We start from the raw sequence: 18,906 nt of genomic DNA on the forward strand, positions 1-18,906 counted from the left end.
ACTCGAGTACCGCGTGGTGTTTCGAGTAACGAGCATCTTGAGTACCCTAATACTCGAGCGAGCATCAAGCTCAGACGAGTACGTTCGCTCATCTCTAGTCGCCTCCCATGCTAGGGTCCACAATTTTAAGCACACTCCAGAAAGGAAATCTCTCAAACTACCGCTGGAGATACTTATATATCTTGTCTATTGGTTCGGGAAGGTATTGAGTTTATTTCTCCTAGATGATAAAAATATTACTCCATTCCCCACTGTCAGAGAAAAGTTCAATCTCTCGTCTAAAGAATTTTACCCACATTATCAAGTACAGTCCTTTATAAATATCACCCACATAGAGGAGAACACTTTCCCAAACAGGCTGCTACTTTTCATCTATAAATCACAAAGTTCTGCTACAAGAAGATGCAACCACAAGGTTGGAACTAAGCTGAAGGTGATCATACTTGACCGACTACATTTATGGACTAAAGTCATAAAACAGAGGCAAACATAGAAGATAAAAGAGCCCCACAGCTAACATGATCTCCTGGACCCATGCAGCAATTAAAAAAAAAAAATTGCTGATGTTCCTGTCAATGTTTTTTGTGTATATTTTTTTCTACATGAGATTTAGTATTTAGACTTTTTACGCTGCAAAACAGTCTATTCTGTCATTGTTTATTTTTGTTTACTTTTTTTTCTATAGTTCTCCAATAGTTGTCCTACTTCTAGCTATTGATGACCTATTGTCAGGATAGGTCATCAGAAGCAGATCAGCAGGGGTCCACCGCCCAAGCTGTCATGCTGCCAGAAGCAGACAGCGCCATACATTGCACAGTGGCACTGATTGGTATTAAGGTGACTTTACATGAGACTCAGGGTGCATAAACGCCTGACAGCTCTCACAGACTATCGTTCCTATGCTTCCACACAGGAGTGGTAGTTGTTCAACAATGGAGCTGGAACACGCTGGGAATCCCTTGTGGCTGCCCACCTCCATTGAATGCAAACAGGCAGTCATTCAGAGATAATTACTTGGCTTTAGGTGTGCTAAAAACCAATGGACTCCAACAAGTGAGACATTTCTCACTCAGCGCCCTACTGGTGGTCACATGTACCAGGAACAACTATAGCCCAACTTTGTTGTTTCCAGAGATTAATCGGGCGACAATGACCCCATGTAAAGGTACCTTTACATGTTGAGTCCCATTCCCTTCATTGGAACTTAGCCTGCTGTACCAATCTGGGCCACTAGACAATGTACAGAGCTGTCAGCTTCTGGGGCAACAGCTGGTCACCAGAGTTCCAAGGCTTTGTACACCCACCAATCTGCTATGAATAGCTAATTCTAAGGACAGCACATAAATAGTTTCAAGTGCAACAACCCCCTTAAGGGAATATATAATATATGTATTTTTGTGACTTATGTAATAAGAACAGTTTTTTTTCTAAAAAATCGTAGTTATTCTTTTATTTTTGTGTTGGTTTTGATATTTAATAACATTTTATGTTTTGGGGTTTTTTATGTTTTACAAGGGGGGTTTTACTTTTCAATTTTATTTGATATAATGCATTGGCATGTCTATGTATTTTAATGCATTACTGCCTGTACAGTGGAGTAACAATAGGGGGTGCAGAGGTAGTAATCACTTCCTGGCATTGGTGTCTGAGGGGGCCCAAAGGCCCCACTGCTATATGTTAGGACCGCCAGGTGTGCGGGGGCCCGGGCTGGTGTCTCTGTCAGGGGTTCCCCCACGCTGGTGGTTGGTTGTGGCGGTCAGCAGCATACCCTGCATCATGTGCGGGCGCGCCCGCCTGCTGGTCGGCCGCATGGCGCTTGGCTCGGTGCGCGCCACCTGGGGGAGGCGGTTTCATGAGTTCCCTCTGGTGGTCATGTGACTTCTCCCCGCCCCCTAAGCCCTCTCAGCCAGTTCTTCCTTGCCAGTGTTTGGTTTAGCTTCTGTTCAGCTGGTCACCTGCTATCATTGACCTGACATTCAGTGCTTTGACTTCTGCTTGACTTTGACTTGCCTGTGGTTTATCCCCTCTGTACTGCGTATGTGCTTTCTGGTTTTGACCCGGTCTGTTGTTACTACCCTTGGTTGCTGTGTTGTCTCTGTCTGCTATTTAGGTTCCCACTAGCCGGGTTCCCTGTCCCTCTTTCCTAGGGTCCCTGACACTAGTGCAGTGCAGGGACCGTCGCCCAGTTGTTGCCCTGGGGTTCAGCTTAGGGGGGCAAGTATGTAGCGACACAGGAGAGGGTTGGTGTAGGGATTCCCTGTCCATCCACCCTAGCCAGCCCTAACACTATATTATTATAAATGGCACATATTAGGTAGGGCCCTGCTAAAGCTTTTGCATTGGGGACCAAGACATTCTTGTTACACCTCTACTTGTGCATGGACAATATACAAGCAACTGTTTGGGGATACCTCATTTATGCCCTAACAAGGATTATTTTAGGAAAGTCCTGGGGATCTTTGCTAGGTTCATGATGGTCTCTTAAATATGCAGGCTGAGGATTAGCGAATAGCATGAGACTCCTCCTTTTTGATGCCTTGATCACTTTGGATTGCAATGGTCAATCACAGCTGTCCTTGTCATGTGATCACACAGGCCAAACCACTGTGCCCCCATGGTCACAGCACTGGGAATATACAACACTGGTGGCTAAGTACTGACTCACAGTGCTGTGTATTTACATCAGGGAAGGCCAAAGGGTTACGTTTGTGGCCTTAATAGTAATAGTGACCCCCTTAATGGTCCCAATAGAAATAGTGAATCTTTTAGTGGTCCCAGTAATAGTAGTGACCCCCATACCAGAGGCGTAACTTAAGGCTGCTGGGCCCCAGTGCAAAATCTGTAACTGGGCCCCCAACTATAACGCGTCATTGATAACATTGGTTTGCAATATGGGGATGTGAGACTTTATGGGCTCCTCGGCCCAGGTGCGACCGCACCCCCTATATGTACACCCTCTGCACCCCCTATATGTACACCCTCTGCACCCCCTATATGTACACCCATGCCCCATATCATAGTGGCCCCAGTAGTCATAGTGACTCCCACAGTGACCCCAGTAATAATGATACCTCAGTTAGTGGCCACAGCTGTAATCATGATCCCCATATTGTCCCCAATAGTAATAGTATCCTCCAGCACCGCCGGAACAGAACTGTGAGCATGTGTGTGAATGGTTTGCGGATTGTTGCCGGCCAGTTCTCAGGTGGAAATGATTTTTTATTGGCCATTAATATGGCTAGTAAACATAAATGCTAGCGGGGTAGAAACCCTAGCGCTACCCCTCTGAGGTCCTGAAGAAGCAGCAGTCTCAGGGCGCCTCCTGGTGGGAGCTCCCATGGATTGGCTGACTCTTGTGTATGATGCCTAGAGAGTTCTTACAGGGGTTTTATTTCAGGACAAATTAGAAAAAGGTTCTGCTGTAGCAAAGCAATCGTTTATTAATTTGTGAACATGAGTATATAGACCAGTGTTCCCCAACTCCCGTCCTCAGGGCCCCCCAACAGGTCATGTTTTCTGGATTTCCTCAGTATTGCACAGGTGATGTAATTATTGTCAGTGCCTCAGATATTGCTACTAGCGTTCTCTCTATAGGATATCCTGAAAACATGACCTGCTGGGTTCCATGAGGACTGGAGCTGGGAAGCACTGATATAGAAGAATCCCAGATGAAGTATACACATGATATCAGTGGAGGGCCCACCACATACATCCAGTAATAAATGCATATACTTCAGATATAGTAATTAGCATATTGCATACAATGACAGTAGATTTCGTTAGTTAATCATAGAGAATTGCAGTATCTTTCCAAGCTGATGACTCCCCCTTTGATCTCCTTAGCTCCATTTGTCCAGCTAAAGATATTTCCAGATTTATAAAGATAATTATTAGAAATGGTCTTGGTGTCAAGAATGTAATCCCACATATTGACATCAGACATTTCACCAACAAAACACTGGCTTGCCTGAAACCCACCACCAAAAGTGTCCTGGTCCTGCCCAAGGATGACACTCATCTGAGGTCCTATGGGGGATCTGCTTGTAGTAACTCTTCTAGGGTAACGCTTGGCATTGACCCACAGTTGGAGCAGCCCGGTCGCAGAGTCCCAAGCAACACAAGTCTGTTTCCAGTCTAGAACATCAGGATCCACATTGAAGTAAAGATCTTCATTATTTATGGAGATACAAATCTTGTTTGGTGGTACTGGATAAATAAGGAAAGCATTGTCTTTTCCAGGCGTGGCCAAGGAAAAAAGAGAATGTTCTCGTTGGAGGTCGCTATAGGAGCGCACACATACGGTGAGTTGTTTTAAAGCTTGTTCCACAGATGGCTTCAGAATCACATAGTCAGTGACTGATTGCTTAGGGAAAAGGAGAACATTTTGGCCTAGACCAAAGGATAGAAAATAAAGTTGCAGTAATAATAATAACTAATAACAATCATTATATGATAACCAGCGAGAGAAACTACGTAATCTTGTAGATATGATACCTTTTAATGACTAACAAAAATACACGATGTAACAGCAGGCTTGTGAACCTCTCGGGCTCTTCGTCAGGCTAAAATGGAATAGATCTGAAGAGGCATGAACAGGGGCGTAACTATAGAGGATGCAGGGGATGCGGTTGCACCCGGGCCCAGGAGCCTTGGGGGGCCCATAAGGCCTCTCTTCTCCATATAGGAAGCCCAATACTATGAATAAAGCATTATAGTTGGGGGCCCCGTTCCAGGTTTTGCATTGGGGCCCAGGAGCTTCAAGTTACGCCTCTGGCATGAATATTTGACTAAGAGCCCGAGAGGTTCACAAGCCTGCTATTACATCATGTATGTTTGTTAGCCATTAACCCTTTAAGGACACGACCTATTTGGGGCTTAAGGACGCAACGATTTTTGGCGGATTTTCTTCTCCATTTATCAAAAGTCATAACTTTTTTATTTTTCCGTCGACGCGGACGTATAAGGGCTTGTTTTTTGCGTGGCGAACTGTAGTTTTTATCGGCCTCATTTTTGGGTAAAAGGACTATATTGTAAAACTTTTATTTATTTTTTTTTTATGATAGCAGGGAGAGAAAATGCATCAATTCTGCCATAGAATTTGTTTTTTTACAGCGTTAATCATGCAGCATAAATAAGACAATAATTTTTTTCTGCGGGTCGGTACAGTTACAACGATACCAAAATTCTAACTTTTTTTTTGGTTTTTCCACTTTTCCGCAATAAAAACCCTTTTTTTGGAAATCTTTTTTTTTTTCTAAATCGCTGCATTCAAAGTCCTGTAACTTTTTTATCTTTTGATGTACGGAGCTCTATGAAAGCTTATTTTTTGCGAAATGAGCTGTAGTTTTTATTGGTACCATTTTGGGGTACATACGGCTTTTTTGATCACTTTTATTGCATTTTTAGTGAGGAAAAAGCATTAAAAAAGGGTTTTTTTTAAACATTTTATTACATTTTTTTAAAATTCATTTCTTTATTTTTTTTTTTTTTACACAGCTTGTGTCCCTCTGGGGGACTTTCACCACAGCCCTGATGATCACTGTGATAAGGCATGGCAGGGCTACTGCCCTGCCATGCCTTATCACTTATACAGCGATCTCAGGCACTGGCAACACAAGACGCCAGTGTCTGTTGTCCTGTTGCCATGGCGACCGGACGGGCTCTCGCAATAACATCGCGAGAGCCGGCCGAAGACACCGAGGGAGCGCGCTCCCTCCGTGAACTCTTTCTCTGCCGCGATCTACTTAGATCGTGGCAGGGAAGGGATTAACAACGGGAGGCCGGCTATCACTGACAGCCGACTCCTGCTGCGGGATAGCGCGGGATCATATGTGATCTCGCGCTATCCCCAGGATGTAAGTTTACACCCTGTTTGCGGAAGTACCCCGCTGCCAGGACGTAAACTTACGCCATGGAGCGGAAAGCGGTTAAAAGGTATCATATCTACAAGATTACTTGGTTTCTCTTGCTGGGAACAATCACATTTTGCTCTACTGGCTAACACGGTACCAAACCTTTGTTTTCATTATACATAACCATCACATCTAGATTTGTATTAAACCTTACCATCATTGATTGTATATATTAACCCACTAGCCCACCAGGATTCTCTTCTCCACAATTAAAGTGTTTGTACCACAATTACAAGTTATTCCCTAGACATAGGATAGGGGATGAATTGCTGATCGATGGAGATCTCACCACTGAGACATTTTTAAGAGGGGAGAAATAAGAAAAATGCTTACCCTCACTACCCTGCTACTCCTAACCACAAATGACATGTCCCCCAACCCAGGCCCAACTATCCATGACCTCTTCACCACCAAACACCGCAACCTGCTCGCCCCTGGCATTGTCCTATGATGGTCAACAGTTCTCCCACACCCCCAGATCGTCCGACCGGCGCAGCGGAGGAGTAGGCGTCATTCTCTCGCCTAACTGTACCTTTCAGGTCATTCCCTCAGCTTCCAGTCATTCGAAGTCCGCACCCTGCGAATTTTCCGCCCACTGTCCCTGCGTGTCGCAGTTATTTACCGCCCCCCAGGTCCCACCCGCCTGTTCCTAGACCACTTCGCTGCCTGGATCCCCCACTTCGTATCCTGTGAAATCCCAACCCTCATCCTCAGCGGTTTCAACATCCCTACTAATAACCCCAGCCCTTCATCTGCCTCCTGACTTTTAATGCTTACCTCCTCCTTTGGCCTATCACTAATCTCTGACTCCCCCACTCAAGAGATGGCAACACTCTCAATCTAATCTTCCTCTGCCTCTTCCTTTACTAACTCCCCCCTTTTACTCTCAGATCACAACCTCCTCTCTTTCTCCATCAGGCACCCTAGCATCCCCCCAGACCCTCCTATCTATAGCACCTTTAGGAACCTTCAGTCCATCCCCACCATACAGTTCGTCGAGACCATTCAGTCCTCCCTCTACCCTATCTCTCTCCTCCCCTGCCCTAACCTGGCAGTTGAACACTACCATACCACCCTCAGCCGTGCCGTGGATAAAGCAGTATCACCCTCGACCCGCGCCGTCAACCACAGACCATGGCAACCTTTGCTCACGTCCAAAACGTGCTGCATCCGGTGGTGCTCTAGGTGTGCCAAGCGGCTATGGAGAAAATCAAAGCTGCCCGCAGACTTCCTCCACTTCAAATTCATGCTTAAAACCTATAACCTAGCCCTTCACCATGCCAAACAAATTTATTTCACCTCCCTTGTCTCCTCACTATCCCACAACTCCAAACGACTCTTTGAGACCTTTCACTCCCTCCACAGTCCCAAAGAACAGGCCCCCGTGACAAAAAATCGACAACATCAGAAAAGAAATCTCCAAAAACTGCACGGCTAGCCCCGATTTCAGTCTCCTCAGCACTGCATCCAGCCCCACTCACTTTCTATGTTAGAACCAACAACAGAGGAAGAAATCTCCAGGCTGCTTTCCGCTGCCCGCCCCACCACCTGTGCTAGCGACCCTCTCCCCTCTCACCTCCTCCGGTCCCTTTCCCCAGCTCTCATTACTCACTTCACCACAATCGCAACCTCTCCCTAACCTCTGGCACTTTCCCCTCCTCATTTAAACCCTCCATCATATCACCTCTGCTTAAAAAAGCAATCCTGGACCCGACTGATGCTGCCAACTACCGACCAGTGTCAATCCTCCCCTTCATCTCCAAATTACTAGAACACCTGGTCTACTCCTGCCTCACATGCTTTCGCTCTGACAACTCTCTCATTGCCCCCCTCCAGTCTGGTTTCCATTCTCTGCCTTTGACTGAAACTACCCTCACAAAAGTATCAAATGACCTGATGACGGCAAAGTTTAGAGGTGACTACTCCCTATTAATCCTCCTTGACCTGTCTGCTGCATTTGACACTGTCAACCCAGGCGTCCTTCATACTATGCTCCATTCTATTGGTCTAAAGGACACTGTTCTCTCCTGGTTCTCCTCCTACCTCTCTGACTGCTCCGTCAGCGTCTCCTTTGCTGGCTCTACCCCCTCTCCACTTCCTCTCACTGTCGGGGTACCCCAGGGCTCGGTTCTTGGCCCCCTTCTCTTCTCTATCTATACTGCCCCAATTGAACAAACTATTCACAAATTCGGCATCCAATACCATCTCTACACCGACACCCAACTATACACCTCCTCCCATGAGATCTCTGAACCATTCCTCCAAAATATCACTGACTGTCTGACCGCTGTCTCTAATACTATGTCCTCCCTTTTTCTTAAACTTAACCTCTAAAACTGACCTCCTCATCTTTCTGCCTTCCAACCGACCTCAACTTAGCATCTCTATTACAGTGTCTGGCACTATCATAACTCCCAGACAGCATGCCCGCTGTCTTGGGGGTCACACTGGACTGTGACCTCTCCTTTACCCCCCCCCCCCCACACACACACACTTTTAATATCTGTCCCAAACATGCCATATACACCTCAGAAATATTGCTAAAATCTGGGTGGTTCCTCACCACGGACATGCTAAAAACAACCGTGGCTGCCCTCATCCACTCCCGACTCACCTACTGCAACTCACTATTCATCGGCCTTTCCCACACCAGGCTCGCTCCACTCCAATCCATACTAACTGCGGCAGCTAGGCTCATTTTTCTATCCAGCCGTTACTCAGACGCCTCTGCACTATGCCAGTCGCTGTATTGGCTGCCCATCCACTGCAGAACTAAATTTAAACTCCTCACCCACAAAGCTCTCCATGGTGCCGTGCCACCATACATCGCCTCCCTCCTGTCTGTACAGCACCTAACCTGCTCACTCTGATCCGCTAACACACTCAGACTAAACACCCCTGTAATACGAACCTCATATGCTCGCCTCCAGGAATTCACTAGAGCAGCACCCATCCTCTGGAACGCTCTACCCCAAGGCATCTGGACAATTCCCAATGCACAAAATTTCAGACGCGCCCTAAAAACGCACCTCTTCAGGGAAACATACCAAATCCCCTGACCTAGTCCCCCGCCCTCCCTATGTCTCCCCATACCTTCCACCCTGCCTATCACATATGACCTGTACCCCTGCACCTTCTTATCGCCCCACCCCATTTGGTTTCTAATAACTGATTTCCACATGAAATCCCCTACTGCTTGTGTTCCCCATGCCTTGCTTCCCCACCCCATTAGTTTCAAACTGATTGTACCTCCCATTGTAATTGTTGTATTGTTTGTATTTATCCCATTCTTGAAAGCGCTGCGGAATAAGTTGGCGCTATACAAATAAAGATTTTTTTTGGGGGGAGGGGTTAGTTTTTACGGCGTTCACAATACAATATCAATGTATCAATGACATAGGACCTTTTTCTATGGGTCAGCACGATTGGGGTGATACCAAATTGATATTGTTTTTATGATTTTCCATCTTTAAAAAGTAAATACATTTTTTCCTTAAACAAAATTTGCCCTCCTCTGCTATATTTTGAGAACCAGAACTTTTTTATTTTTTCATTAACCCCTTGAGTGGCACGCCCGGAAATTTTCCAGGACGAGCTCCACTGCCGATAGTGATATAGCCCGGAAGATTTCCGGGCTATGTATCACTATGGGAGCTACAGAGCACAATGCCTCAAGCTGTGACATTGTGCTCTACCTGCACAGACCCACAGAGAACAAAGCAAGGGCTTTGAAAAACCAGCAGAAGATATTGCCGATATGCCGGCAATCTCCTGCTTCTAAGTCTCCTGCTTTGTTTACAGGTTGCCATAGAGACCATGGGCTTGTCAGAAGCAAGCCGATGGTCTCTGTGGCAGGGAGAGCTGGTGCTTGGCTGTCAGAGGACAGCTAGGTACGAGCTCTTAAAGCAGAGATCAGAGAAAACCTCTGATCTCTGCTGTGTTAACCCTTTACATGCTGCAGTCTATATGACTGCAGCATGTAAAGGGCTGTCACCATCAGACCCCCGGAATGTGATCAGGGGGTCCTGATGGGTCCCTGTGGAAGTCCCCTAAAGGGACAAAAAAAAAAAAAGTAATAAAGTATTTAAAAAAAATTATAAAAACACTTGTCTCCCTTTACTTTGTAAAAAATCAAAAATCAAATCACACATGTGGTATCAATGCATCGTAATGACCCAGAGAAGGAAGTTAATACATTATTTAACCCCTTAATGACATGGTCCCTTTTTTTCTTTTTTCCCCCATTTCTTTTTTTCCTCCCCCCCCCCTGTTTAAAAAAAATCACAACTTGTCCCAAAAAAACAAGCCCTTATATGGCCATGTCAATGGAAAAATGAAAAAGTTATGGCTCTTGAGACGCAACTGCAAAATTAGTTGAAATTCAATGATTAGACCATTTAAAAAAACCTGCCCTGGTGGGTACGACAGGGTGGTAGGAAACCCGCCACTGAAGGGCTTAAATGGGCTGTGTGAAAGCTTGTTTTTGCAGAGTGAGTTGCAGTTAATATTAGTACTTTTTATTTTGGGAAACATATTGTTTTTTTATCAAAATATTTTGGGAGCCTGAATATTTAAAAAAAAACAACGCAATTTTGTCCTTTTTTTTTACACCTTTCACTGTGTGGGTTAAATATTGTGATTTTTTAATAGTTCAGACTTTCTACAAACATGGTGAAACAAAATATGTATTGTTTTTTTTAATTGTTTCAATTTTATTGGGAGAGTGGGACTTTTTGGGGAACTTTTAACATTTAGTTTTACTGTTAGCCCCGAGACTATGGCTTTGATGGGCTGTGATAAGCTATGTGAAGTTGCTTTGTCCCATATATTGACTATTGTAGAAATTATAATTTTGAGTAATGCTCACGATTACCCTGTTTTATCCCTTCTTATCCCATGGTTTTTGTTATTTCTGTTTTATTAAAATGCATGTTGGAAAAAGTTTAATAAAAATCTTTTTGAACCTAAAAAAAATGTAAAAATGTTTTAATACTTGTTGGGTCCCTAAAGGAGACTTGAACTTGCGATTGTTGATTGCTGTACTATATACTGCAATACCACAGTATTACAGTATATAGCAATTTTTGATGTTGCCTATCAAGTCTCACTAGGGGCAGGGTTTGATAGGCATCTATGCATGGCAGCCCTGGGAGCTTCTGACTTTTAAATGAGCTGCCAGTTTTGACTGCAGTATCTAAACAGTTATCTGCTGCAATCAGAATTAACTTGGATAGCGACAGTTACCAGCGGCTGTCAGAAACAGCCAGTAGCCGCAGAGTATGGAGTGGACTCAGCTCCCCAGCCTGCTTCATGAACTCTTCATTGCCGCCCAATGTAAATTTACTTTTGATGGTCATGAAGGGCTTAATAACAGTTTTAATAGGAGTTGATAGACACTAGACTATAAGATGACCAGAGACTAGACTCTATATGGTTGATTAAGACTGCATAACTAGACTTTAGATACATAATAACAAGTCACAGAGAACTGGACATTACAAGGTATAGACTACACGGATGGATCAAATTGGACCGGACACAAGATGACAATATGGTATAAGGTCTACTCATTTATACATTTGACATTTTTTTACATTTTTGGATGAAAATCCTCTTCAGCATCTTCAATCTTGTAAGACCTTGGGGGCTGAAATTGTCTTACCCTTTGGCAATGAATGCTAGCACCAATGCTATCTACTACACAGCTCTGATGGAGTGCTTTGTTAGCCAATGAGGTGGGAATCATAGAGAAGCTGCAGAGGTCTTCACCTCTAGACTTTATGGCCATTTTTGAGTAAAATGACAATGTTATAACATGGATCTAGAATGATGTAAGTGGAGATATATAGCGTCAGGATCACCATCGCTGTACTGAAGTGGCTCTGCTGTGGTTACTGTATTATGGCTGCACCCCCTCGCCAAGCACTTTATGGCTTACACAATGGCTATCACAGTATATACACTGACCTGCCAGTGCAAAACATCCAGATAGAAGAACAAACAAGATGGAAAGGGTTTTCATTTTTCTGGAAAAAAAAATATTGAAATTAAATGTGTGTCTGGTGACTCCATACAATTTTTTTTGTTTTACTAATATTAAAGTACTATATATAACAAAGGGGTTGTACAGGGACGCTAAATATGTACACATACCTGCTGTGTTGGAGTTTTCAGTTCTGACCCCGTTCTGACATCAGGTCACAGGGTACAGCTCCTCTCTTTTTTTGCCCACCACATCATCAAGGAGGCTGCCATCTGGCTTATCTTATGAACTGCAGTGTTTTCCCCCCAAAGAAGCCCTAACCTGATTTTTCTGAATGTTTGGAGAGGCTTGAAATATAAGCCCTATCCCAAAAATAAACTAGAGCTGCATTACATAAAAAAGGCTCTTATTGGTTCTTCGAGCGTTGCACAGCCAATCAATGTAGCGCTCTATGAACCAATACAAGGGCTGTGATTGGCTGATCAAGCGAGGCATTGATTGGCTGAACAGCGCTCAAACAACCAGTCAGAGCTATCGCGATGTGGAGGTGAGATTTATGAATTGGCTCAGCCAATTGATGGAGAGAAGGATGGAGGGCAGCAGGACTGTGGATGCACACCAGCGGGATGTCATGTGTGCCGCAATGTATACAAGACCTGGTTGTCAAGAATTTTTAAAAAGAATCAGTCGGGCTGCCTTTTATGCCTCACTCGTTCTTTTCCAGGTTTTCAGCCATGCCCATGTACAGGGAACACAAACACGCTTGTAATAGGTCCAGCTAGCCAATAGCGGGTGTCCTGGTGCAAGTGCACCAATTGCCCTGTAATTAAACAGCTCTGATCTCATTAGTGCTAGTAGTTCTGTGCCTCATTCATCACTTTCATAATAATTATCCAGGTAGAGAATTAGTGAAGACGAAAAAGCAGATGAGGCCTGTGGGTACAACGGGCAAAAATTGTGGCTAATTGAGGGCTCAGTGTGACAAGCCAATGCTGGCCATGCCCTGCATGCAGTATTGTGCGGCATCTAGCACTGTGACCGTGCTGGGGCTTAAGGACAATAGTCGATGAAGGACAAAGAAAAGTAAAACTTCCTGCACTCTTCTGTGTATACTCTAAGAAACACTAGTTTGATTCATGTTATTACATCCTGGAAGTTTACGCGTTTCAAGCTGTTAGTGTCAGATCCTGTTCATGACATGTCTGAGGATCCGGGAAGTTTTGCTTTTCTGTGTCCCTCATGCGCAGAGGCCACATTTCCTTGCTGGCTTGTTGTTTCTTTTCCTTTCTCCATTAATATCTCTAGATCAAGGTCAATATTCACTGCGGTGAGCTGAATGCAATAAAAAATTTCTACATGATATTAAAAACAGCATAAAAATACAATTCATATTTATATTGGCCAATTTACCTTGCCTTCAATCCGAAAACGACCTTTATAGGTGACTGTAAGAAGAAGTGAACTTTAGTCCAACATTTCACAATATTTCTAGAAGATTCAAACAGGAATAAAATGAAAAAAAGGAAGAATGATGAAGGAAATGTGGTATAAGAAAATGAACTATTGTGTGCAGCAAGTATTTCTTATATTGTTTTTGCTTTTGCTTTTTTTAAATTTTCAATGTCACAATCTGTATTTAAAAAAAAATCCTAAAATTCTGCAGTTTTCACACTGACCACTCAGCCTAATAGTCTGATACTTCCTGTTCTGTAGAGAAAACCTCGATGGATGATGGTCACAGCTCACCTCCTCTCCCTCCCTGTACAATGACATCTACACATGTCATAGAGCTACCCAGAACACTCTCCTATAAAAGTCAAAGGGTCCCCTCTAGTCCATTGTCTCCTATGACCCATGAGGCTGCTGTATAGTATCTCTATAATTGGGGTTTACTTCTGCTGAGGCCCCCGTGGTCATGCACAGACAACAGAGAAAAAAATTCTACAATCACAAAATAAAAACAGATTAGAACAATAAAAGATGTTTCACTTTCTGGTTTTAATTAGTTGATAATATATCACTATGTATTATATACCCCATGATACTACACATAATGTATCACTATTATACACTACATAATATACTACTATCTACATAACATACTACTTCCATACACCACATAATAAATCACTATCATACACTACATAATACATCACAAAATACACATAATATCATACAGCATGTATTGCACCACATAATATATCATTATCATACACCCCATAATAGATCACATTATCATACACCACGTAATACACAACATAATATATCACTATCATACACCACATAATACTCCAGATAATATATGATTGTCATACACCACATAATATACACATAATATATCACTGGGGTGAGTTAAACACCATAAAAAAATACAATACGTATTTGTATTGGCCAGTTTACCTTGCCTTTAATTATAAAATTACCTTTATATGGATCGTAATATGTTTGTTCTTGCTGTTCCAAATTGATTTTAAGTGTTGCAGCTGCTGGAAGAATTACAGGTCCCACAGCATTGGTGTAATCCACTGAAATTCCTTCAGTCATCTAACAGTCATGAGTATTTATAGCAATCACACAAAGAGCAAACTTAAGTGTCACCTGACACCGGAATATTCATAACTTCTTAGAATCTTATTCACACTGTCCCATACACCCGCCTCCGCCCAAGTTAATTTGGTGCTGATGCTTACCTGTTTGCATGGAAAATGTTATGAAGTTGTGTTCACTTCAGAGGAACCGAGGAATAAAATATGTATACACAGAGGAGCGTTGGATTCTCCTCAGACTGCATGTACTGATGTCCCTCTGCAGAATGTGCCCCCCTCCAACTCTCCTCACTTTTTATCCTTAAAGGTTACACTCCTTTTTATTCAAATTTACCCCCAGACAGGAGGTTGCAGACCCTTCTTAGGTTAACCAAAAAATAGGCCCAATTGCTAAACAATGCAAAAACACTCTACTGTATTGCTATGAGAACACAAAAATGAATCCACATATAGAGCTTAGAGTAATTAAAATAGATAAACTTTACCACAAAACAAAATAGTAATTAAAAACATATATATAGTGCGAGAAAAGGAGTATCTGGACTGCAGGAACAGGACTTAAACAATAGAATAAAAATATATTCTCGGTATAAATAGAATAGCGATAAATAGAATAGTTGATCTACTAAGTCATATATAATACAAGCCGGACAAACAAGGCAATAAATTAAGACTGTCAGATCACACAAAATATAAATGCAAAGCTGTTACCACATGCTAGTCAAGACCTGTATCCTGAGCCCCAACGCTCGTTTGATCCGCTTAAGAAAGCAGTTGAGAAACGAGCGTTGGGGCTCAGGATACAGGTCTTGACTAGCATGTGGTAACAGCTTTGCATTTATATTTTGTGTGATCTGACAGTCTTAATTTATTGCCTTGTTTGTCTGGCTTGTATTATATATGACTTACGGATCAATCACACGGGCGCATCCGGGCGCCAATGCGCCCGTCTTCCTGCACGAAGAAGACGGCCACACTGCAGGACAGACGACTCTCCACAGCGCCGGAAAGAAAGAACACATGACTGGCGATGGAACTGGTCATATGTTCTTTCTTCCGGCGCTGCGGAGAATCGTCCGTCCTGCAGTGCGGCCATCTGCTTCGTGCAGGAAGGCGCCCGGATGCGCCCGTGTGACTGAGCCCTTAGTAGATCCACTATTGTATTTATCGCTCTTCTATTTATACCATGAATATATTTTTATTCTATTGTTTAAGTCCTGTTCCTGCAGTCCAGATACTCCTTTTCTCCCACGATACACACACACATATATATATATATATATATATATATATATATATATATTTATATATATATATATATATATATATATATATATATATATAATGTGTGTGTGTGTCTTTTTAACTACTATTTTGTTTTGTAATAAAGTTTATCTATTTTAATTACTCTAAGCTCTATATGTGGATCCGTTTTTGTGTTCTCATAGCCCCTTCTGAGGTGCAGCCCATTCCTCAGCCCAATCCCTGAAGTCCATGGCCGCTTCCTTAAAGGAGATGTCTCGAGGAAGCAGTGAATTTTTTTTTTGCCCAGTCCCCCTAATTAAGCATACATTACTAATTACCCCTGTAAATGACTTTTCTAGCTGGTTTCTACTTACAGTTCCAGCGTTTCAGCAACTTATAAAAATTTTCCCAAGATGGCCGCCAGCTCTTCTCCCTTCGCTTGCTGTAGCCCGACGTGCGCGCTCCAGAGACGCTACCAGCTGTGTCTCCATGACAACCAGACGCCCCGCAGCCGCCGACCGGACCCCTGGATTGAACGCCGCCGACCAGTCACCCACCGCCAGGCAGCAGGTAACCGGCGCAGCCCCCCCCCCCCAGCACAGCGACAGCCCCCCGATCGCAGCAACAGCCCCCCCCCCCGGCACAGCGACAGCCCCCCCTCACCTCTATGTGTATATACTGAGATGAATCTACCTCGCCTCTATGTGTGTATACTGAGGAGAACTAACACTCCTCTCTGTATATATACTGAAGAATCTACCTCACTGAGAATGTAACTGACCTCTATGTGCATATACTATAAAGGGAAAGGAAGGTGCTTTATTACCCCCCACCAAGCTGGGTACTCATCTTACCGACCTGGAAAAGATGGAAGGCTAAGTCAACCTTGAGACAGCTACCTGAACCATAAAAAGAGATCAAACCTGCAACCTTCAGGTCATGAGTGAAAGCTTAGGACTGCATTCTGCTGCCTTAACACTCTGCGCCACACAAGGCTGTAATGTACTTAAAGGGGTTGTCTCGCGAAAGCATGTGAGGTGAGGTAGATTCTCCTCAGTATATACACAGAGGTGAGATACATTCTCCTCAGTATATACACATAGACGTGAGGTAGATTCATCTCAGTATACGAGAGGCTGCTGATAAGTCTTTGGCTTTACCCAGAAAGAAACGAGATAGGAAGATGAAACTTTACATTTATTCCACATACTCTCCACTGATGCCAACACACTTCTTACATCGGGATTCCAAGTTCTGTAAGCTTTGCAAAAAGAAGGATTTCGGTTGTGCCTCAAACCAGTTATCCGTAGCAGCCATGGCATCAGAAATGGGGTGAGATTTGGTCCCCTTGAGGTGTTTCTTCAGGTTTGGAAACAGATGATAGTTGGAGGGAGCTAGATGTGGTGAATAAGGTGGGTGGTCAACCAGTTGGAGGCCTAGCTTCACCAGTTTTGCCATGGTCGCTTGTGCAGTGTGAACGGAGGCGTTGTCTTGCAGGAACAAGATTCCTTTGGACAGCTTGCTGCGCTATTTGGCCTTCAGAGCTGCCTTCAATTGGTCCAAAAGTTCAATGTAATAGGTTGCATTGATGGTCGACAGATTTTGAAGGTAGTCCACTAGCAGCACGCCCTCCTTATCCCAGAACACAGACACCATCACCTTAGTGACTGAACTTCTTTGGGCGAGGAAAACCACTGTGCCTCCACTCTTTTGACTGCTCCTTGGTTTCAGGGTCATACAAATAAATCCGGGTCTCATCCATAGTGACCAGCTGATCCAGGAAGTTCTTATCAGTCCGGAAACACTGACAAATGGACCGGGGAGTTTTCACTCGCTTACTTTTCTGATCTGTTGTCAAACATTTGGAGACCCACTTTGCAGATAGCTTCTTTATGTTCAAATGTTCATGGATAATGACACAAACATATTCATGAGAAATCCCCATGATGTCAGCTATTCCTGCAGCTGAAATTAGCCGATTCTCCAGTATGAGGTTGTGCACAGCATCTACGATCCCCGGAACAACAACCTCTCTCGGTCGTCCAGGACGTTCCTCATCATTGGTGCTGAAGTGGCCCATTTTTAATCTGGCAACCCAGTCCTTAACTGTAGAATATGAAGGGCATTGATCCCCCAATGTCTGCCACATATCACCATGAATATTCTTCATGGACTTTCCTTACAGGAAAAATAATTTTATCCCTCCTCTGCTCTCATTTGCTGTGATTATCGCCTTAGACTCCGCCATTTTGTTTTCCTGCGTGCCGAGATCACTGCTGCCATAAGCTACAAACACAAAATTTTTAAAACATATATTAGACACAGAAGGCTTTCATGTGATATAACATTCGTTACCATAGAAGCAAAAAAAGAACACAAAGTCAAAAACTTCTCAGCACCCCTTGTATACACATAGAGGTGGGGTAGATTCTCCTCAGTATATACACATAGAGGTGAGGTAGATTCTCTTCAGTATATACATATAGAGGGGAGGTAGATTCTCCTCAGTATATACACATAGAGGGGAGGTAGATTCTCCTTAGTATATACACATAGAAGGGAGGTAGATTCTCCTCAGTATATACACATAGGAGTGAGGTAGATTCTCCTCAGTATATACACATAGGAGTGAGGTAGATTCTCCTCAGTATATACACATAGGAGTGAGGTAGATTCTCCTCAGTATATTGACATAGAGGTGAGGTAGATTCTCCAGTATGTACACACAGAGGGGAGGTAGATTCTCCTCAGTACATACACATAGAGGTGAGGTAGAGTCTCCTCAGTATATACACATGGGAGTGAGGTAGATTCTCCTCAGTATATTGACATAGAGGTGAGGTAGATTCTCCTTAGAATATACACACAGAGGGGAGGTAGATTCTCCTCAGTACATACACATAGAGGTGAGGTAGATTTTCCTCAGTATATACACATAGGAGTGAGGTAGATTCTCCTCCGTATATACACATAGAGGTGAGGTAGATTCTTCTCAGCATATATACACATAGAGGGGAGGTAGATTCTCCTCAGTATATACACATAGAGGTGAGGTAGATTCTCCTCAGTATATACACATAGGAGCGAGGTAGATTCTCCTCAGTATATACACATAGGAGTGAGGTAGATTCTCCTCAGTATATTGACATAGAGGTGAGGTAGATTCTCCAGTATGTACACACAGAGGGGAGGTAGATTCTCCTCAGTACATACACATAGA

General features: G+C 43.5%; 1 protein-coding gene across 1 annotated transcript; it reads right to left on the bottom strand.

Annotated features, from left to right (window-relative positions):
- Positions 1-3,787: 3,787 nt before the first annotated feature.
- LOC136620207 (jeltraxin-like) lies at positions 3,788-16,590 on the bottom strand. The gene is made up of 4 exons (XM_066594912.1): positions 16,545-16,590; positions 13,306-13,340; positions 11,880-11,938; positions 3,788-4,389 (listed from the first exon to the last, which is right to left on the bottom strand). Exons 3-4 carry the CDS (start codon positions 11,932-11,934, stop codon positions 3,788-3,790), a joined length of 657 nt encoding a protein of 218 aa, XP_066451009.1. The 5' UTR covers positions 11,935-11,938; positions 13,306-13,340; positions 16,545-16,590.
- Between the last annotated feature and the right edge of the window lie 2,316 nt (positions 16,591-18,906).

Source organism: Eleutherodactylus coqui, chromosome 3 (assembly GCF_035609145.1).
Source record: "Eleutherodactylus coqui strain aEleCoq1 chromosome 3, aEleCoq1.hap1, whole genome shotgun sequence".
Lineage (NCBI taxonomy): Eukaryota > Metazoa > Chordata > Amphibia > Anura > Eleutherodactylidae > Eleutherodactylus > Eleutherodactylus coqui.

Excerpts from the sequence above, each read along its gene's own strand:
- LOC136620207 (XM_066594912.1), bottom strand. The coding sequence starts at position 11,934 with ATGAAAACCCTTTCCATCTTGTTTGTTCTTCTATCTGGATGTTTTGCA. Across the intron at positions 4,390-11,879 it reads TGGATGTTTTGCACTGGCAG|GCCAAAATGTTCTCCTTTTC; the intron begins GTCAGTGTATAT and ends CCTTTGGTCTAG.